We start from the raw sequence: 21,954 nt of genomic DNA, 5'->3' as shown, positions 1-21,954 counted from the left end.
CAGGGCTCTGGACTAGAATCTGTCCTGGAAAGAAGTTGCACATGTGTTTTGGGGAGGATCCTAGGGCAGGGCAGGTGTGGAAAAAGAAACCAAACAATTGGCCAAAGGTGAACAAATCTGGAAGAAGTGCCCTGTGTGAATGACTTAACTGCCATCTTATGGGGCTCCTCCTCCTCAGGGGAAGGCCCACATCCCTTCTCTCCAGGTGTGTAATTCTGCCTCACTTTGGTCTGAACTGAACAAGCAGTTTCTCTGTGCCCTCTGGCTTGTTGGGCTGTGTCTTTAATCTACTTCGTACACTTTTTCTTTGTTTGTTTGTTGTTTTTTTTTTTCACAGCTTTTGACTTCTTGAGAAATGAATATATCTATGGGGACGAGAGCCAGGGGAATCTTATCTCTAGCCTCTGGCCCCTGGTGGACAAGCGGCTAGGATTCCTGGTTTTCCCCCAGGCCACCTGGGTCCAATTCCTGGGCAGAGAACTAAGCCACCGCTCACACCTGACTCTATCTGAGAACGTCTGATGCTGAGACCCAGGATTTCAAGGTAAACTGCAGGTCTCCCCAGGCTGCTGGCTGGAGACCTCTGAGTCTTTCTCTCTCTCCCATGAGAACTTGCTTGCTCTCACTCTCTGCTTTGTTCTCCTTCCAAGATCCGCAGGGCTACAGGTCAGCTCAGTGAAGGAGCCCAAGTCATGTTCTTCTCACTCCTTTCTCTGTCTTTTGCTGGCTCTGCAGGAACTACAACTCCCAGCATGCCCTGTGCCCATCCTCTTCAACACTGAGAGCAAGGCAGCAGGGATCTTAGCTTGGCACCTACCACTGCCTCCAACAAATCGCTCCCTGCTACACACTGCACTTTTACTTCCCAGGAGTAGAAAAATTACAACCCGCAGGCCCCACAATCAGTCTTCCATGTCTTTCTCCCCAAGCAACCCACCAGCAGGCAAATGCTTCTTGTCCTGTGATTTTCTTTACTTGAGAAGTAAAGAATTGACTTGATTTTACTAATTAGAATTTACTAATTTACTTGAGAAGCAAGGTTTCTTTTTCACCTAAGCCTTATGTCCCCTTCAGTTTTACCTTAGACGCCAAACAAACGGGGTGGTAGACCTGGGGCTATTTCTGCTGTTTTATCTCCCGCTGTACTCCGTGTCCACAAATCCGCTGTGAGACTGTTCTCACCACTTGGCTCTCAGGTCCTGACCCCCGTGGCCTTCTACCTTGTAGCCAACTCCAGTTCCTCCAGCAGTTCTCTGCCACTCCAGGCTGCGACAGCCATGCACTGCAAGGGGTACAGCCTACTGGGCCGGCCACGTTCACGCAGACCTCACCGCTATAGCGGACGCTCCTCGAGGGGCACCCCGGTGACGCTGGCACTGGTTCAAATGTTCCCTCAACCCCCCACCCCCACTCCACCCCCGCACTGGGAACCCCTCATGGGAGGGACTGGGTCAACTACAGACTTCTGGTCAGTGAGCAATGGGAGAGTAGAGGACTCTCAAAATTCCATCACGCACAGGATTCGAAGGAAATTCAGAGGGCAGTCTGGGTCTCCCCAGGGGCCCCCGAGTCGTGTTTCTGGGAGGCTGGACTTCATTTCTAGGAGTGCTGTTCTTGGTTGCAGGTTGTTCAACCTGGGACATTGTCCTTTTTAAGCCAGATGGGCCAAGAAAGAGAAAACTTAGATTTGCTTTAATGATTGCTGGTCTTTATTTAAGTTGAGGGATGGAAAATGACCTAAAATATTGGGTCTCTGGATTATAATATTATACTATCTTATAATATTATAGTATCTTACAATTAAATCTTTATTGCCATGGATGGGAAAATAAACTGAGATTAAGTGTCCTATTTATTCTAAATGATCCCCTTCTAATTTTTCCCAGCTCTCGGAGGGGGAACCAAGCTTCCCCAACTCCTGCAAGTTCCCTTACTGCTTCAGATTCTTTGGATTAAAAGAAGACCCCCTTCTTTCCAGAGAAATAGTCTTTGCTGGTACAACATTTTATCAGCCACTTTCCCCCTGTTATCAGGGCCAATTTGAGAACTCTCTGGTCTAAAATTAACCTATGAAACTATGACTACAGAAAAGAAAGAAGATATGTTATTCTAACATTGTGTGGCCACAATATTCTCTGGACTCTGGAGAAAATTTGTTAAGATTAAAAATTCTGTTGAAGAAAAAATACTGGTTCTTTTTGCATGTGTAATTAGAGAAAATTGACTTTTAAAATACTTTTTATTTTTCAGAATTCTGACCCTTAAAGGACAACTCTTGCTAGGAGAACATGATTTTCTCTGCCTATGCCTTGACACCAGGGCTCTTAGGAACACTTATCCAAGCCTTGTCTAATTTCTGAGACTGAGGATAAAACATGGAAGAATCTTACTTAGTACTTATTTAAAAACTTTATAAAAATTTTACATAAATATATTTATTTTAACGAGTAACTGTATTTTACTGTTACAGTTATTTACAAACTAGTGAGTTTCCTATTGTAATAGCTGATTCATGGCTAAGTTTAGAAAATGAAACCGTGAGGTCTCTGTCTGGATTTATGTACGTCTCAGTATGTGTCTTTGCTTTTGGATAGTGTTGCTGATTTGTAAAGGACCGCTATTAAATTGGCTTAAAGAAAAGAAAGCAAATAATTTTAAATACAAGAATGAAGCTAAATGCAGGTTCACACACTCTGGGAAATATTCAGTGTTAAACTGATATCTGACCTTAAAGTCAGTTTAAGTTTGTTAATATAAAAACAAACTTAGAATAAAATATCTTCAGAGTCATCAATATTAAGCATAATACTTTTACTGTAACTGGGTTGCCTGAAAGTCACTAAATTTATGTTACAACATTTGTTAGCAAGAAAATTGGCTTGGCATCGGATAAAAGTTTTTGAATGAACACTTTAGAAATAATTATGTTTTAGCTTTTCTAGGTATTAAGAGTTGAGGATTCTATTTGAAATATATAGGTAAATCTACTAGAAATAATAACGGAAGCATTTTAGCGTATAACAGGAAAGTAGGATGTGTATTTTCAGTAAAGAAGATAGGAGGAATAAAATCACACTTCATTAAGAGAAGTGCTCCCCCTCGCTTCTCTTCAAGCAACTCTTTCCGTAACTTTGAAACATCTTGAAAGATTAACTTAGGTTTAAGGAACCACATCTCAGAGATAGAGAACTTGCTCAATATGTCCTCTTACCACCTGTTCCCATCACTCTGTCACTCCATGGAACTGGACTCCCAGGGCCAAGGGTAGGTGGACATTCTTGACAGCTTGCTGTGTTGTTTTCTCAGCAGATCTGAGCCTCCTCAATTCTCTAGGATGTTGTGTCAGGATGTTCACCAGTTTGCTCAGAAGCTGATCCGTAGGCGGCGGCTGGAGCCCAGGGAGGAGTCTGAGAAGGGCAGGGCCCACTGTCTGAACACCAGAGACCTGACAGCTCTGGGTGTGAGCGGTACCCTAGGAGCTGGCGTGTACATCGTGGTTGGAGAAGTGGCTGTGTATGAAGCAGGACCAGCGATCATCATCTGCTTCTTGCTGGCCGGCCTATCAACTCTTTTGTCCGGGCTGTGCTACGCGGAGTTGGTGGCCCGGGTACCACGCTCTGGTTCTGCGTATCTCTACAGCTACGTCACTGTGGGAGAACTGTGTGCCTTCGTCATTGGATGGAACCTCATCCTGTCCTTTGTCATTGGTGAGACAGTGGGGTGGGGGAAGGTGTGGGGCTTAAGATCAGGAAATTCAGAGCAGGTATTGGAGTCATCACTGATTCATGAGAACTTCATTAATGCACCTTGTGGGGGGACGTGGATAACTGTGGCAGGAAACCCTTATAACTGTATTCTAGTTAGGGCAGCTCTGCTCTCCTTAAATGACTGAACCAAGAACCGAGCAGGAAAAGGAACTGAAAGGAGTGGGTGATAAGGAGGCATGTCCCCCAGGCCCTTCCCCTCACCATATTGAAGTCTCTGCTCTGCTGTTTCCTTTGTGGGATTTTTGTTTACAATTCGACTTAAATTGTCACCCTCATCTCCTGGTCCTCTATGTCCCACTTCCCTGTTATAGTTTCTGGCCTCATATTAATCTTCTCCTAACATATTAAATAGTTGACCTGTTTTGTGAATCATCTGGGTCTACTCTGAGTGCAAAGTTGCTTGAGGAACATCCAACTCTTTGCGATCCCATGGACTGTAGCCCACCAGGCTCCTCTGTCCATGGGATTCTCCAGGCAAGAACACTGGAGTGGGTTGCCATTTCCTACCACTGATGATCTCCCCAACCCAGGAATTGAACCTGCATCTCTTATGTCTCCTGCATTGGCAGGCAAGTTCTTCACCATTAGTGCTGCTTGCAAAGGGTGTACCCTCTGCACTCCATAAAAGGGAACTTTGTAAGATTAGGTATTTTGTCTGTTTTTTCCCCCCAGAACATCCTGTGGTACATGATAGAGATTCAGCTTCTCTTTGTCAGTGAGTGTTCTCTTGCTGCTGCAGGCACCGCCAGTGAGGCCAGGGCCTGGAGCATCGCCTTTGACAGTCTCATTGGGAACCACATCTCTCAGGCGTTCCAGGGAACTTTCTCTCCATATATGCCCTACTTCCTGGCCAGGCATCCAGACTTTTTTGCCCTGGTCCTGGTGCTGCTGCTCACAGGTGAGACAGGGCTCAGAGATAGAATGGGAAGAGTGGGATGTGGAGGGGGAGTTGGGGTAAAGAAAGCTTGGAGTTCCAGAATGGTGGGATAATTCAGTTCAGTCACTCAGTCATGTCTGACTCTTTGCAACGCCATGAAGCGCAGCACAGCAGGCCTCCCTGTCCATCACCAACTCCTGGAGTTCACCCAAACTATGTCCATTGAGTCAGTGATGCCATCCAACCATCTCATCCTCTGTCATCCCCTTCTCCTCCTGCCCTCAATCTTTCCCAGCATCAGGGTCTTTTCAAATGAGTTAGCTCTTCACATCAGGTAGGACCGGAATGAACTGTCTGAGATAAGACAGACAAGAAGCCAAGATACAAACCATTGTTTTTCACCCTTGGCACTACTGACATTCTGGGTGGAATCGTTCTTCGATGTCAGGGAGCTGTCTTATTCATTGTGAATTTTTTTTCAATCATTGTCAACTGTTGATTAGCACCCTCAGTCTTTACTTACTAGATAACAGCAATGCCCACCAGCCAAATTATGACAATCGGAATGCCTCAAGATATTGCCAAGAGTCTCTTCAGAGACAAAATCATCCCCACCTGATAATCATTTGCTTTAGGCCTACAAGTTTCTTCCCTGTACTGAGACTGAAGATATTTGTTTATTTGAGTGGAAATTCACACAAAATAAAATTAACCATTTTACCATATCCCCCCAGATTTTTTGCGATATAATTGAGATTGTTATTGTTGTTCTGTCGCTAAGTCGCATCCAACTCTTTGTGACCCCATGAACTGCAGTACACCAGGCTTCCCTGTCCTTCACTATCTCCCCGAGTTTGCTGAAACTCATGTCCATTGAGTTGATGATGCCATCCAACCATCTTATTCTCTGTCATCCCCTTCTCCTCCTGCCTTCAGTCTTTCCCAGCATTAGCATCTTTCCCAGTGAGTTGGTTCTTTATATCAGGTGGCCAAACTATTGGAGCTTCAGCTTCAACATCAGTCCTTCCAATGAATATTCAGGGTTGATTTCCTTTAGGACTGACTGGCCTGATCTCATTGCTGTCCAGGGAGCTCTCAAGAGTCTTCTCCAGCAGCACAGTTTGAAAGCATCAATTCTTTGGTGCTTAGGCTTCTTTATGGTTCAACTCGTACTTTTATACATAACTACTGGAAAAACCTCAACTTTGACTATATAGACCTTTGTTGGCAAAGTGATGTCTCTGCTTTTTAAGGTGCTGTCTAGGTTTGTCATAGCTTGTCTTAATTGAGATACAATATTACATAATTTTAAGATGTATAAAGTGATGTTGGTCAATGTGTTTATTGTGAGATGATAGCCACAGTAAGAAATTAGCCATCTGAAAGCGTACCATACAGTGACACTTAGTAACTCATTCACAGTGTTGTGCAACCGTTTCCTCCATGCAGCTCCAAACATCTTCATCACTACGGAAGGAAACCCTGTACCCACTGAGCAGTCACTGTCTGCCTCTCACCCACCCATAAACCCCAGCCTATGACAACCACTAGTTTTCTTTGTATGCTACAGATTTAGTTATTTTGGATGCTTCATATTCCATCTTTCCACAGGACTGCTGGTTCTGGGACTTCATGAATCAGTCATGCTTAACAAAGTGTTCGCAGGCTTGAACCTTTCTATTCTCATCATCATCATCATCTCTGGCTTCATTAAGGGAGACCTGCACAACTGGAAGCTCACAGAACAGGACTACACGCTGAACACATCTGAATCCACTGACACCTCTAGGTTAGGAGAGTACTCTTGGCTGAATAATGTCTATGTGTGTGACGTGCACAGCTGGGAACGTGGTGGGGACCAAAGATATCAGGGCTGATGAATCCGATGGTGGAGTCATGGAGTCCAGGAGTTGTGATATTAACTGAGGATACAAGTAGGGATGGCTGAACTCACCTCACCCATGTTCTTCCTCATTCATTCTCTCATCACAGCTTGGGTCCTCTGGGTGCTGGAGGGTTTACACCTTTTGGCATTGAAGGGATTCTCCATGGAATAGCAACATGTGTCTATGCCTTTGATGGCTTTGATGTCATTGCTACTACAGGTAACTGTAGTCACTGTGTTTCTTATCAAGGGTCTGGGCAGGTTGGGCTGCCCTTGGGCATAGGGGTTGGAAGAAGTTTAGACTGCATTTGGAGGTGCAAGGTAATTGGATTTTGTGCTTTCATTCCAGTGTGTTTACTGACCTAATGCTCCACTCATCTCGCAGGAGTAGAAGCCAGAAATCCTCAGCATTCCATCCCAATTAGCATCGTGATCACAATCTTCATCTGCTTTTTGGTGTATGTTGGTGGCTCAGCAGCACTCACCCTCATGGTGCCCTACTACCAGATTCATCCTGAGAGCTTCCTGCCACAGGCTTTCCTCAGTGTTGGGTGGGGCCCTCTAAGATGTGTCCTGGCTGCTATCACCATCTGTGCTCTTTCATCCAGGTCAGTGTCAAAGCTTTTTCTCCATCCTCTATCAGATTATCAGATATTGTAGCTTCAGATTGAGAAACAAAAGGGAAAGACAGCTTACCCCATGTAGACTAGGGAGCAGAAACCCCAGTCTCTCATGCTTCTCCCCTTCCTCCCACGTGCCCACTTTCTCTCCCAGCCTCCTGGGCACCATGTTCCCTATGCTTCGTGTGATCTACACAATGGCAGGGGATGGACTCCTTTTCAGGAGACTTGCCCAAATCCATGCCCGCACACGAACCGCCATGTGGACCATCTTAGCTTCTGGAAGTCTTGCAGGTGAATAAACAAAACTTCTTTGACCAGTTTTCTTAACTTTCATATTTCCACTGTCTCACTCTCTCCCCTCTCCTTGTTTGTGCCCTGATTTTAGCGGTCATGGCACTACTCTTTGAGCTCACTGATCTTGCGGACCTCATGTCAATTGGGACCCTGCTCGCTTACTCCTTGGTGGCCTTTTCTGTGCTTGTCCTCAGGTGAGACCCCACAACATGCTGACTGGAAGTCTTTGACTGGTGGGATTGATGTGAAGATGATCCTCTTCTGCCTTCACACTGCCTTCAAAATGACCAACGATCGTTAATTTGGGAAAGAGATGGAATCATCTGGGTGATGTTGGATGAGTAGGGGATACTATTAACACTGCCTTAATATTTCTAATTCAGGTATCAACCAGAACAGAATTTAAGCCAGAATGAGACAGCAGAAGAGGAAATAGATATTTCTCAGTTGGAAGCAAGACCTTTACAATCTGTACCTGAAGCAGAAAATTCAAGGATTCTGAAGACTCTGTGGTTCCCTTCCAGCACCATCCCCACTCGGAAATCTGGGCGGATTGTCTATGGATGTGCCTTTCTGCTTGGTGAGCAGTGGGATTTCTCTTGGCTGTATTCTAAATTTGACAGTATGGGGAGGGCAGTGTGTTTTGGGCAGTTGAGGAGGAATCTTGGAGAGATAATGGCCCTTCCTGAGGTTGGCAGTTTTGAGATGGGTGTGACCCAACGTCCTGATGTCTTTATCTTCTGGGTCCAGCCTGTTCTCCTCCACCTTGACCCTTGCAGTTCTCCTGCTGATGGTCCTGAGCCTGATCCTGACCCTGTTGACCAGCCGTGTATTCTCTGGACTCTCAGTGTACACAACAGTGGCTGTGCTGCTGCTGCCCATCACTGGCATCACAACCATCATCTGGAGGCAGCCCCAGAACCCCTCTCCTCTTCACTACAAGGTGAGTGACCTTATGTGTCCAAGCTCTCCAGGGTGAGGAATGAAGGCTGCCTGCTCTGACATCTAAATGCTGTAGGCTGGATCAGGAGTTGCTCCCAGAAGGGAAGTTGCTAAAACCAATGGACCCTTTCCTGATCCACATTCAGCGCTTTACACACACAATCTCAGTAGGCACTGAACACACAGCCTGCGTTGAACTGGACTCTTCCTGCCCACGTGGAGTAGGGTCTCCCTTTCAGACATCTGGGGTGTGTTCAGGGATGAATTAACTTTGTCCACAGGTCCTTTGTTGGCCCATCCTCCCACTGGTGAGCATCTTTGTCAACGTTTACTTGATGATGCAGATGAACACTAGGACCTGGGTCCAGTTTGGCTTCTGGATGGGGATTGGTGAGTGAGTTTCTTGGAAACTGAGGCCCCTTGAGTGACTGAACCCAAGTGTCTTCCTACTACCTCTCCCCTAAACTGTCAGGCGCAACAGAAGGCGTAGGACACCTGCTGGGCTTTCATAAGTGAAGAAAGCACCTACTTTCCCTTCTCACTGTCTCATCTCCCTGCTAGGATCTGTTGTATACTTTGGATATGGGATCCGACACAGCCTGGGGGAGAACAATGATCAACAGCCACCGGACTCCAATTCCCAAATGCTTGATGGAAATATCCCTGGTGATGAATCTTCTTAACCACAGGACATAGATGCTGTGTGGCATCCCTCCAGACTCAGAAGTATCTTCCAGTTCAAGTGACATTTTGAGCCTCTATGGAGCCTGAAGTTGAAATGCATTTACAACCATGTGCTTATTGCCAGCAGATAAAATGACTTTACTGTTGAATAATTTTGAAGTAAACTTTTCAAAGCAAAATATATATTCAGAAAAGCACATGCTTCATAAGTGAGCCTCAAGGTGAATTTCCACAAAGAAAGTACAACAAAATAACCATCAACCAGAGAAAATACTAAAATGTTAATGGGTGTATAAGAAGCACCTTCTTATGTCTATTGCCACTGAAAACACAGAGATTGTGACCTGGGAAGGAAATGTAGGTAAGTATATTTTCTGTCCAGGGTTATACTTTAAACATTAGGACATAAAGTAAAGTAAAAGGAAGTAAAAGGAAGGGAACAAACACATTGTACAAACAGTAACACAAGAATGCTAGGGCAGCTATCTTATTACAGAACCAAGTAGAGTTTAGGAAAAAGAGAATAACAGGTGAAGTGGATCTTGAGTAATGATAAAGGGAAATGCTCATTTTAATCTCTTCCCCCAGCTTATTGAGAGGTAGTGTAACATCGTCCAAATGATCATTTCTCTTTACTCTTCTGTGGTAGAACGTTAGAGTTGCACCACAGAGTTTATGAGAAAAAGTTCTTAATTGAAAAAACAACCAGGACACCTGCATTGCTAGAGGAAGGGGAACGGGATGGGGAGGAATAACTGGTTGATGAATGCTTACAGTTGGGTGAAAGTAAACGCTGGAAAATGAACCTGGAGAAACAAGATGAGAAGTGGTTGCTGCAGAACAGAATGCTTGAAACTGAGGTCATGGACTTTAATGATGTCAGTGATAATGATATAGAGGTTGTTGGTAGGAATGAACAACTGAAGTAGAGTAAAAGGGGGATGGAAGTCAAGAAACTAAACAGCAAAATTATCAGATGGATTAAAGAATAAGTGAAGAGAGATTAACAGAATTAGAGATACCACTATCTTGCGAGTTCTAATGAAATTACTGGCTTAGAAATTAATGAGGACTGAAACTGTCAGGTGAAACTTCGATGGAAGAGGTTGACATCATCCGGTTGTCAGTCTTCCCTCACTGATGTGGGACACCCGGGAATCGTGCTAGCCGGTGAGCTGTGATAAGCAGTACAGAACACTTCCGGGAACACAGCCTTGATGACAAACTGCATCAGAATACAAGCCTCTAGAGCAGCTCCCAGCTCACAGCAGATATAAAGGGTAGATTCACATTTCAACTGAAAATGCAATCAGCCAAAACCAGAATGTGGGTAATTCTCCAGTAAGGAAAATGGTGCATTTTCATAACTATTAAATGGTATGGGGGATTCCCTGGTGGTCTAGTCATTAGAACTCCATTTTTCCCCTGCAGGGTGTGCAGGTTCTGTCCCAAATGGGGGAACTAAGATCCCACAAGCTGCACAGTGCAACCAATGAAATAAGTGATGTGACCCAAATTGGAGATTCATTCATTAATCAAATATGATCACCCATACAGGTATACACTGGGAATATTGCTTGTTGGGTCCAGATGACCCAATAAAAAAAATTGGCAATAAAAGAAATCATATACAATTTTTTTAGTTTCCCCATGCATATAAAAGTCATGTTTTAAAAAGTTATGTTATGCTATACTCTACTCAGTGTGCAATAGCATTTTGTTAAAAAGTACATACCTTGATTTTTAAAAATATTTTTTCTAAAATATGGTAAACATCAACTGATAATACAGTGGTCACAAATCAATTTGTAGAACATGCAGTATTTGTAAAAAGTGAAGCATGTGTGTACATGTGAATATATCTGCACATAGTAAGATATGTATAATTAAATGCATAAAATATGTATCTATATAAGATATATATATTAAAATATATTTTAAATGTTCACGGTTTCTATGAAATTCATTGCATTTAGGTGTCTTGTATGTTTATTTGCTAAATCTCTCCTCCTCTTTGTCTCTATGTATGCTGTGTTCTAATCACCTCTTCTTATGAAGATATCAGTCATATTGGGTTAGGGCCAACTCTAATGACCTCATTTAAATTTAGTTACCTCTTTAAGGCCCTCTCACCAAATACAGTCACATTCTGTGGTCCTGGGGGTTAGGGTTTCAACAGAGGAATTTGAGAAAAAGGAAATGCATTCAACTCACAACACTTTTGACCACCATTTTCTCCCCAGCAGCTGAAACACTGTCTGAAATGCAGAAAATGTTCAATTATATTTGATGAGATATATAATAAAAGAATCACATGTACATGTAATATTTTATGTGCCCCAAAACAGAGAAAATTTTATTTTTCAGATGATATCAAGGGGAATGAATAGTATTCACTTGAAAAAAAATATTTTGTGAAACTAACTGAAATGGAAAATAAGCTATGTCTAATCTATGAGCTTTGGTTTTTCTGGTAGTTGTGTGTGAATGTGAGACCTGGACCATAGAGAAGGCTGAGCACCAAAGAATTGAACTTTGGTGATTTTGAACTGTGTTGCTGGAGAAGACTCTTGAGAGACCCTTGGACAGCAAGAAATTCAAGCCAGTCAATCCTAAAGAAAATCATTCATTGGAATATTCATTGGAAGGGCTGATGCTGAAGCTGAAGCTACAATACTTTGGCCACCTGATGCGAAGAACTGACTCAATGGAAAAGACCCTGATGCTGGGAAAGATTGAGGGCAGGAGTAGGAAGGGGTGGCAGAGGATGAAATGGTTAGGCAGCATCACCAACTCAATGGACAGGATTTTGAGCAAACTCCAGGAGACAGTGAAGGACAGGGATGCCTGGCATGCTGCAGTCCATGGAGTTGCAAAGAGTTGGATACGACTTCGTGAATGCATGTAACAACAACTCTTAATTGGTGCTGAGCTGGGCTTAAGGATTCCCCACAATTGAGTGTCTCAGGTCACAAGCAGATTTTGCAAGGCCAAGTCGTGTAAATAAAACTGGGAGGGAGGAGGATTGAGAGTTGGGTCCCTGGTTTTACAGCCCCTCCTTTTCAGGGTTCTTAATGATCAAAAGAATCTGTGTCCACAGGAGCAATCAATAAAGAACCTACCATAGGGATAGAAAAAAAACCTAATTTGAACCAAACTGAGGGCTATAGTTGGGAAGGCAGCCTCTCAGAGAGCTCTGAGGAATTGCTCTGCTGAAGCATGGTTTCCAGCATCCTTTTACACCTCATCCAAACAAAACTCACTCATCAACATGACAGGGTGAATTCCTTCAAGATTTCAAGAGAGACAGAATTAGTACATAGACAGCGAGACAGCAGGACCCTGGTGTCTGGGAAGGGAACCTTATCTTGGAGGGAGTGTTAACATGGATGCCATGAAAAGGGAGTTACTCATTCTTATCTTCCAAACAGACTCTCTTTACCGCAATGGTTAAAGCAGATGAGCTGTGAGAGCTGGACAGGCTGTCTTAGCTCACACACAGTTCAAGATGAACCATAAGAAAAAAAGGACTTCATACCTCAGTATGTGAATATTTCTCCATCACAAGCAGACAAAAATCTATATGATCCAGCCATTCTCCTTCTGAAAGAGAAAGTGTTAGTCACTCACTCGTGTCTGACTCTTTGCAATCCCATGGACTATAGCCCACCAGGCTCCTCTGTCCCTGGAATTCTCCAGGCAAGAATACTAGAGAAGGTAGCCATTCCCTTCTCTGGGGAATCTTCCTGACCCAGGGAACGAACCTGGGTATTCCCACATTGCAGGCAGATTCTTTACTGTCTGAGCACCAGGGAAGCTCACTCTACTTCCAAGGCAATACCAAAAGAATTGAAAGCACACTCTAGAAGAGATATTTGAACACTCATTTTCATAGCAGCATTATTCACAAAACCAAAACATGAAAGCAACCCAAGTGCCCACTGACCAACATATGAATAAGACAATGTGGTAGGTACAAATAATGGAGTGTTATTTATCATTAAAAAGGGAGGGAATTCCAACGCATGCTACAACATGAAAGAACTTGGTGGACATTTCACTAAGCTAAATTAACCTGACAGGAAATGACAAATATTCTGATTCAACTGAAATGAAGTATCTGGAGTGTCTATTCATAGACACAGAGAGGAGGAGGGTAATTGCCAGGAATTGGGAAAGGAGAAAGGGGGAATTGTTGTTGAATGGGAACAGAATTGAAGTTTTGCGAGATGAAAACAGCCCTGGAGTTTGGTTGCACCAAATACGAATGTACTTAACACGACACAAAATGCAAATATATTTAACACGACTAGACACGTAAAAATGGTTAAAACGGTCAATTTTATGTTATAGGTATTTTGCCACAGTAAAAAAAGACCTCTCAGAACCTCCTCCTGAGGGTAACCACATAAGTGTCAAGAGCTGATAGCAACACTGCTCCCCGCCCGCCCGGCCCCATCCCCACCCCAACAACCCAGAGGTGAGGACTGTCTTCTGTGCTCAGGACTCCCCGCTTCGGTTCTTGGAAATGTCTCAGCTCCAGCCCTGCATGACTTACCCTCAGCCTCCCTGACTGACCCAGTGCTCCAGGCTCTGCTCCAAGGATCCAGTAAGTCTCAGGTCACCCTCTTCTGTAGGAGACTGGGCTCTGAGTTCACATCCTCCCAAAGAGACCTCTGCAACCTTAGAGTGCAGGGGAGTCAGCCTGGCTTCAGCCTGAGGGTGGAGAGACCCGTTTTCTAGATGAAAGCAGAAGGAAATGAGAACTCAGTTTGTGTGTCTGTGTGTGTGTGTGTGAAGAGGTGATGTAGGGGAGATTGCATTAGTGTCTGGAGTCTCTAGATGTGTTTGTTGAGTGGTGTTCAAACAATAAACATTACACTTACGTAGAGTTTATGATATGTGGACCTCTGGATTCAGTCTCCTCTACACTGTGGGATCTCCGTATTTTCTGGTCCTTCATCTGGGACTTGAACATTTGCAGTTTCCTTGGGAAGACTGTGGTGAGTTATATTAAATCAGACGAGCTAATGTGTGTGTGTGTATGCTTAGTCGCTCAGTCATGTCCAGCTCTTTGCAACCCCATGCACTGGAGTCTGCCAGGCTACTCTGTCCATGGGGATTCTTCAGGCCAGAATATTGGAGTGGGTTGCCATTACACCCTCCAGGGGATCTTCCCAACCCAGGGATTAAACCCAGGTCTCCCGCATTGCAGGCAGATTCTTTACTGTCTGAGCCACTAGAGAAGACCAAGAATACTGGAGTGGGTAGCCTATCCCTCTGCCAGGGGATCTTCCTGACCCAGAAGTTGAACTGGGATCTCCTGCATTTTAGGCAGATTCTTTATCAGCTGAGCTATCAGGGGAACCCATGAGCTAGTAAGTAGTACTGTAGGTCGATTTGAACCAGGAGAGCTGGTTGAATTCAATACAAAAATCACTATCTTCATCCATTCAACTCATACCAAGTAAGCATCTACTGAGCCAAGTTCTGTGTTCGTGGCTTTTGCTTCTGTGGGGCAGAAACCTTGTCTTTCCAGGCTTTTTGCCCAGTGTAATAATCAAGTTGACATAAGTCAGATGAACAAGTTTAATTTGCTATGTATTGGAACCCAATAAAAACTCTAAGGCACAAAGACAGTCAGGCAGTTGAGGCTTATAAACTCCACTGAGTGAAGGAAGAAGTATAGGCAGGAACCCAGGGCTTCAAACAAGAGGAAGAGAACCCACAGGAAAGATGGGAAGAGCCAACACTTGGTGAACAAATGTTTGCTATTCCATGCAGGCAAGTCTTTCTGAGATAAAAATGTATCTCTGGTAATAGCTCTCCTCTAGGCATAGGCCCCTAAACTATGTTATGTTGAGCAGTTAAGGGGAGTGGCAAGGAGTTTGGGTCTGCTGGGTCTTCATTGCCTTCAGCTCAAAACTATCCATATTCCAAAGGGGCACAATTTGAGGGAGATGAAATCCACTCCACCTTTCCACTAACTGTTAAAAAGTAATTAAAAATTAATGACTGTGTGGCACCCTTGTTGCTGCATGTAGGCTTTCTCCAATTGTGGCAAGCAGAACTACTCTCTAGTTTTGGTGCGCAGGCTTCTCATCGCGGTGACTTCTCCTGTTGCAGAGGATGGGCTCAAGGCACAGAGGCTCAGTAGTTGAGGCTCGCAGGGTCCAGAGCACAGGCTCAGTAGTCATGGAGCACTGGTTTAGTTGCCCCTCGGCATGTGGAATCTTCCTGGGCCAGGGATTCGACCCATGTCCCCTGTGTTGGCAGGTAGATTCTTAAACACTGTGCCACCAGGGAAGTCCCTTCCAGTAACTTTGAAACATATTAAAAGGCTTCTTTATGTTTGATGAAACCAACGCTCAGAAATGGAGAACTTACCCCAAATGTCCTTTCACCATCTGCCCCCCATCACTCCATTGCTCCATGGAATTGGACTCCCGGGGCCAAGGGCCAACGGGCATTCCTCATGGCTTGGTGTCTACCTTTCTCAGCAGATCACAGCTCCTCAACTCCACCTAGGATGCGGTGTCAGGATCCCCGTCAGTGTGGTCAGAAGCTGATCCGCAGGCAGCCACTGAAGCCCAGGAAAGAGCCTGTGATTTTTTTGTCTCGTCATCTGAACATCTTCCACCTGGTGGTCTTGGGTGTGGGCAGCACCCTGGAGGTTGGTGTGTACATTGTGGTTGGAGAGGTGGCCCTGTTTGTCGCTGGACCAGCGATCATTGTCTCCTTCTTGGTGGCCGCCCTGTGTTCTGTGTTGTCTGGACTCTGCTATGCCGAGTTTGGGACACGGATAAAGTGGACCAGTTCTGCATATCGTTATAGCTACATCAGCTTGGGAGAACTGTGGGCTTTCATCGCTGGCTGGAACCTCATACTGTCCTATGTCTTTGGTGAGATGATGGATGAAGAGGGTGTGGGGTTGAAGACCAGAAAACTAGGAGTGGGATTTGGTCTTCAGTCATTCATGAGCATTTTGTCATCCACTTTGTGAGACGAGGAGAGTAATAGTGTCAGGAAAACTCCACAGCTTCGTCCTACTCAGCTCTCCCCTACTTTCCTTAAATGATGGACCAAGAACCCAGAGGAAAGGGAACCGTGGGGAGTGGGTGAGAGGGAGGCATGGCCCACAGGCTCATCCCCTCACCATACTGAAGTCTCTGCTCTGCTTTTGCCTTCATGGAATTTCCATTAGCACTGGATTTAAAATTTTAATCCTTATCTCCCAGACCTCTTGTTCCCTCTTCCCTGTTTTCTTGCATAACATTGATCTCCCACTAAAATACTTAATAATTGACCTATTTTGTGAATCATCTGGGCTACCTCCCCACTTCATAAAAAGAAATTGTTTGACATTTGACATTTTGCAATTTTCCTCCCTAAATACATCCCATGGTGCATAGAGGATTTAATTCATGTTTGTCACTGAATGTTTCTTCTCCTGCTGCAGCCACTGCAAGTGTGTCCAAGGCCTGGAGCTACACCTTTGATGGCCTGATCGGGAACCACATCTCTCAGGCATTACAGAGAGCCTTCTCTCAGTACATGCCTGACTACCTGGCCCGGTACCCAGACTTTATTGCCCTGGCTGTGGTGCTGCTGCTCACAGGTGAGACAGGGGTCAGAATTAGGATGGGAAGAGAGGCGTGTGATGGAGGAGCTGAAAGGCTTGGGGTGGCAGAATCGTGGGGGATTCAGTTCAGTTCAGCCACTCAGTCATGTCTGACTCTTTGCGACCCCATGAATCGCTGCACGCCAGGCCTCCCTGTCCATCACCAACTCCCGGAGTCCACCCAAAACCATGTCCATTGAGTCGGTGATGCCATCCAGCCATCTTATCCTCTGTCGTCCCCTTCTCCTCCTGCCCCCAATCCCTCCTAGTCTTTTCCAATGAGTCAACTCTTCGCATGAGGTGGCCAAAGTATTGGAGTTTCAGCTTCAGCATCAGTCCTTCCAATGAACACCCAGGACTGATCTCCTTTAGAATGGACTGGTTGGATGTCCCTGCAGTCCAAGGGACTCTCAAGAGTCTTCTCCAACACCACAGTTCAAAAGCATCAATTCTTCGGCGCTCAGCTTTATTCACAGTCCAACTCTCACATCCATACATGACCACTGGAAAAACCATAGCCTTGACTAGACGGACCTTTGTTGGCAAAGTAATGTCTCTGCTTTTTAATATGCTAGATTAGGACTTGAAATAAAGGTCTGGGATATGGCTTTCCTGGTGGCTCAGTGGTAAAGAACCTACTTGCCAATGTAGGAGACATAGTTTCAACCCCTGGGTCAGGAGGATCCCCTGGAGGAGGAAATGGCAACCCACTCCAGTATTCTTGCTGGGAAAATCCATGGACAGAGGAGCCTGCTGGGCTGCAGTCCATGGGGTTACAGAGGGTTGGACACAACTGAGCAACTGAGCACATATGCATAATCCATCCACCAAGAAGGGTCTGGGGTATGAGAGACAGGAAGGCAAGACATAGAGTGTTGTTTCCCACTCTTGGCACTACTGACCTTCTAGACTGGAACAGCCTTCAGTATTGGGGGCTGTCCTGTCCATTATTGGTTTTTTGTTTTTTTTTTTTTTTCAGTTTCTAAGTCAGGTCCAACTCTTTATGATGCCATGGACTACAGGCTTCCCTGTCCTTCACTATCTCCCAAAGTTTACTCAAACTCATGTCCATTGAGTCAGTGATGCCATCCAACCATCTCATCCTCTGTTGCCCTCTTCTCCTTTTGCCCTCAATCTTTCCTAGCATCAGAATCTTTTCCAATGAGTAGGCTCTTCGCATTGTCATATTTTCTTAATTTTATCATTGACAGATATGTAGCATTCCTGAACTTTCCTCACTAAATACCATGCCTATCTAGATACTATGCCTACCTCCCAAGTAGTGACAATGACAATCAGAATGTCTCCAGACATTGGCAAACATCCCTAGGCACAAAATCAACCCCCATTGAGAATCATTCACTTTGATGTGTTTCTTCCTCTGTATTGAGACCAAAGATGTGTTTTTAATTGGGAAATAATTCACATAGCATAAAATTAACCATTTTAGTATCTTTCTTCAGTTTTATTGAGATGTAATTGACATGCAACATTGTATAAGTTTAAGGTGTTAGGTGTATATATTGTGAGATGGTTGCCACAATAAAAAAAATTAACCTTCTGAAAGTATAAAATACCGTGGATCTAAGCACATTCAAAACGTTGTACAATCATCGCCTCCATGTAGTTCCAAACATGTCCATCACAACAAAGGAAACCCTGCACCCACTGAGCAGTCACTGTCCATCCATGTGTCCCAGTCCCACAACCCCCAGCCCCTGGTAAACACCAGTCTGTTTTCTGTCTCTATGGATTTTGTTATTTTGGACATCTCATATTCCATTTTCCCCACAGGGGCACTTGTTCTGGGAGCTCGTGAGTCACTTCTGATTACCAGAGTGTTCACAGGCATCAACGTCTTGGTTCTCATCTTCATCATCCTCTCTGGCTTCTTCAAGGGAGACCTGCACAACTGGAAGCTCACAGAACAGGACTACACATCCATCACACCTGGATCGGGTGGCATTTCTAGGTTAGGGTGGTGCCCTTGACCTTAGTAATGCATGGGCTGAAGGGTGCAAAGTTGGGACTAAGAGACTAGGGCTGATGGATCCAAATGTTGGGAGTCTGGAGCCCAGGACTTGTGGTATTAACTGAGGATTCCAGTAGAAATGGTTGAACACACCTCACCCATGTTCTTCCTCATTCCTTCTCTCACCATAGCTTGGGTCCTCTGGGTTTTGGAGGATTTGTGCCATTTGGCCTTGATGGAATTCTCCGTGGAGCAGCGATATGTTTCTATGCACTTGTTGGTTTTGATGCCATTGTCACTAAAGGTAACATGGTCATTGTGTGTCCCATCAGGGGTTTGGGACAGATTGGGCTGCCCCTTGGGCACAGGGGTGGGTAGAAGGTTAGGCTTATTTTCATGATACAAGAAGGAGAGGGATTTTGTGCTTTCATCCCAGTATGCTTTCCTGACATGGTACCTCCATCACTGTTGCAGGGGAAGAAGCCCTAGACCCTCATCGTTCCATCCCCTGGAGCATCTTGATCACGATCTTCATCTGCTTTCTGGCATACTCTGGAGTCTCAGCCGCGCTCACCCTCATGGTGCCCTACTACCTGATTCACCCTGAAAGCCCCTTGCCACAGGCTTTTCTCTACATTGGCTGGGACGTTGCCAGATATGTTGTGGCTATTACCACCCTCTGTGCTCTTACATCCAGGTCAGTATCATGGTTTTCTCCCCATCTACGGTCAGATGCTCAGGTTGCCAGCACTTTGAGATTGAGAGACAAGAGATAAAGACACCTTACACCTGTAGACCAGGGAGCAGATGCCCCAGTCTGTCCTCATGTTCCTATTTTTCCTTTCAGGCTCCAGAGCATCTTCTTCCCCATACCCCAGGTGATCAGGGATATGGCAAGTGATGGACTCCTTTTCCGGGGACTTGCCAGTGTCTTTGCTCATACAAGAACCCCCATCATGGCCATCATGTCTTCTGGAAATATTGCAGGTGGATAACAAAACCCACTCCTTCTTTGATCAACTTCCTTAGCTTGAGTATTTCCTCCAGTTTCTCCCTCCCTCCACCATCTTGTTTTGCCTTCATTCTAGGGCTCTTGGCATTGCTCTTCAAGTTCAGTGACCTTGTGGACCTCATGTCAATTGGGAATCTGCTTGTTTACTCCCTGGTGTCTTTCTCTGTGCTTGTCCTCAGGTGAGACTCCACTGCATCTTGACTGGGGTCTTGGACTCGTGGGGACTGATGGGGAGGTCATCATCTTCTGCCTTCATAAATTGAAGTGAATGAAAGTCACCCAGTCACGTCTGACTTTTTGTGACCCCATGGACTATACAGCCCATGGAATTCTCCAGACCAGAATACTGGAGTGGGGAGACTTTCCCTTCTCCAGGGACCTTCCCAACCCAGGAATCAAACCCAGACCTCCAACATTGAAAACACCTTTTAAATGTCTTCTTCTAAATCTGTCTTCATGCCACCTTCTAAATGTCCTTCTATGCTTAAGGCAAGAGAGAGGTAGAACAGGCTGCCTAATGTTGGGTGAGTAGGGGCTGCTATTAACACTGCCTTAATATCTCTAATTCAGGTACCAACCAGAACAGACTTTAAGCAAGAAGGAGGAAATTGATATTTCAAAACCTGAAGCAAGTCCTTCAGAACCTGTACCTGAAGCAAGAACCTCAAGGATTCTGAAGACTCTGTGGTTCCCTACCAGCACCATCCCCACTCTGAAATCTGGCCAGATTGTCTATGGATGTACCTCCCTGCTTGGTGAGCAGTGGAATTTCTCTTTGGTCATATTCTGAGACTGACAGGAGGTGGTGGGAGTGTGCGTCTTGTCAGTTGAGGAGTCTTGGAGATACGATGGCCCTTTGTGAGGTGGGCAGCCTGGGGGTGGTGGGGTGACCCAAGGTCCTGACGTCTTTGGCTTCTTGAGTCCAGCCTGCTGTCCTCCACCTTGACCCTTGCAGTTCTCCTGCTGACCATCCTGAGTGTGATCCTGGCCCAGTGACCCAGCCAGGTGTTCTCTGGAGACCCCGGGCTCACAACAGTGGCTGTGTTGCTGCTGCTGCTCATCACTGGGGTCATGGTCATCATCTGGAGGCAGCCCAAGGACCCAGCTCCTGAGTACTTCAAGGTAGGTGACCTTATGTGCCTAAACTCTTCACCTTGAATGAATGAAGTCTGCAGGCTTAAAGTCTAAATATCCTTTGCTGGCCCAAACAATATAAGTTGCTAAAACAAACAGACCATTCCCTGATCCACACTCAGTGCTTTACATACACAATCTCTGTAGGCACTGAATGCACAGCCTGAAAAGGACCAGAGTCTTCCCACCCATGTAGGGTAGGATCTCCCTTTCAGACATCTGGGGTGTGTTCAGAAATTAACTGACTCTGCCCACAGGTCCCTGCTCTGCCTGTCCTCCCACTGGTGAGCATCTTTGTGAACGTTTACCTGATGATGCTGATGACCCCGAGGACTTGGACCCAATTTGGCATCTGGAATGCCATTGGTAAGTGGCTTTCTGGGATAAAGAGGCCTCTTGGGTGACTGAACCCAACCCTGTTCCTACCACCTCTCCCCTAAACTGTGTCAGATGCCATGATAGGAGCCCATTTTGCATTTGTAAGTGAGAAGAAGCCCTACTTTCCCTTCTCATTGTCTCATTTCTCTACTAGGATTTCTCATATACTTTGGATACGGGATCCGACACAGCCTGGCAGGGAACAATCATCAACAGCCACCAGCCTCCACCTCCCAGACTTGACAAAAACATCCCTGATGCTGAGCCATCTTAACCACAGGAAATAGATGTTGTGTGGAAGCCCTCCATGCACTGGAGGATCTTCTGTTTCAAGGGGCACCGTGAGCCTCTTTGGACTGTGAACGCGGATGCACTTAGAGCCCTGTATTTTATTGTTCGTGGACACAGTGACTGTAATATTGCATAAATTTTAAATAAACTTTTTAAAATTTTGTCAAGTGCAGCAAGATGAATTTTCACAAAAAACTACAATGTTGAGCATCTTTTCATGTGTTTGTTAGCCATCTGTATGTCTTCTTTGGAGAAATGTCTATTTAGTTCTTTGGCCCATTTTTTGATTGGGTCATTTATTTTTCTGGAGTTGAGCTGTAGGAGTTGCTTCTATATTTTTGAGATTAGTTGTTTGTCTGTTGCTTCATTTGCTATTATTTTCTCCCATTCTGAAGGCTGCCTTTTCACCTTGCTTATAGTTTCCTTTGTTGTGCAGAAGCTTTTAAGTTTAATTAGGTCCCATTTGTTTATTTT

At 45.0% G+C, this 21,954-nt stretch overlaps 2 protein-coding genes across 2 annotated transcripts; both read left to right on the top strand.

Annotated features, from left to right (window-relative positions):
* Positions 1–1,443: 1,443 nt before the first annotated feature.
* LOC113876034 (cationic amino acid transporter 3-like) lies at positions 1,444–10,962 on the top strand. The gene is made up of 11 exons (XM_027514833.1): positions 1,444–3,707; positions 4,507–4,665; positions 6,256–6,433; positions 6,637–6,749; positions 6,915–7,137; positions 7,304–7,443; positions 7,538–7,640; positions 7,830–8,026; positions 8,226–8,389; positions 8,670–8,778; positions 8,950–10,962. Exons 1-11 carry the CDS (start codon positions 3,335–3,337, stop codon positions 9,069–9,071), a joined length of 1,881 nt encoding a protein of 626 aa, XP_027370634.1. The 5' UTR covers positions 1,444–3,334; the 3' UTR covers positions 9,072–10,962.
* A 2,562-nt stretch (positions 10,963–13,524) lies between these two features.
* LOC113876033 (cationic amino acid transporter 3-like) lies at positions 13,525–21,643 on the top strand. Its single transcript, XM_027514832.1, has 12 exons — positions 13,525–13,681; positions 15,573–15,974; positions 16,532–16,690; positions 18,488–18,665; positions 18,857–18,969; positions 19,140–19,362; positions 19,513–19,652; positions 19,754–19,856; positions 20,248–20,432; positions 20,633–20,799; positions 21,069–21,177; positions 21,344–21,643. Exons 2-10 carry the CDS (start codon positions 15,602–15,604, stop codon positions 20,671–20,673), a joined length of 1,515 nt encoding a protein of 504 aa, XP_027370633.1. The 5' UTR covers positions 13,525–13,681; positions 15,573–15,601; the 3' UTR covers positions 20,674–20,799; positions 21,069–21,177; positions 21,344–21,643.
* The last annotated feature ends 311 nt before the right edge of the window (positions 21,644–21,954 follow it).

The sequence above is a fragment of the Bos indicus x Bos taurus genome, chromosome 18 (assembly GCF_003369695.1).
Source record: "Bos indicus x Bos taurus breed Angus x Brahman F1 hybrid chromosome 18, Bos_hybrid_MaternalHap_v2.0, whole genome shotgun sequence".
Lineage (NCBI taxonomy): Eukaryota > Metazoa > Chordata > Mammalia > Artiodactyla > Bovidae > Bos > Bos indicus x Bos taurus.
Note: the sequence above shows the minus strand (reverse complement) of the source record. Positions and strands in the feature narration are given on the sequence as shown.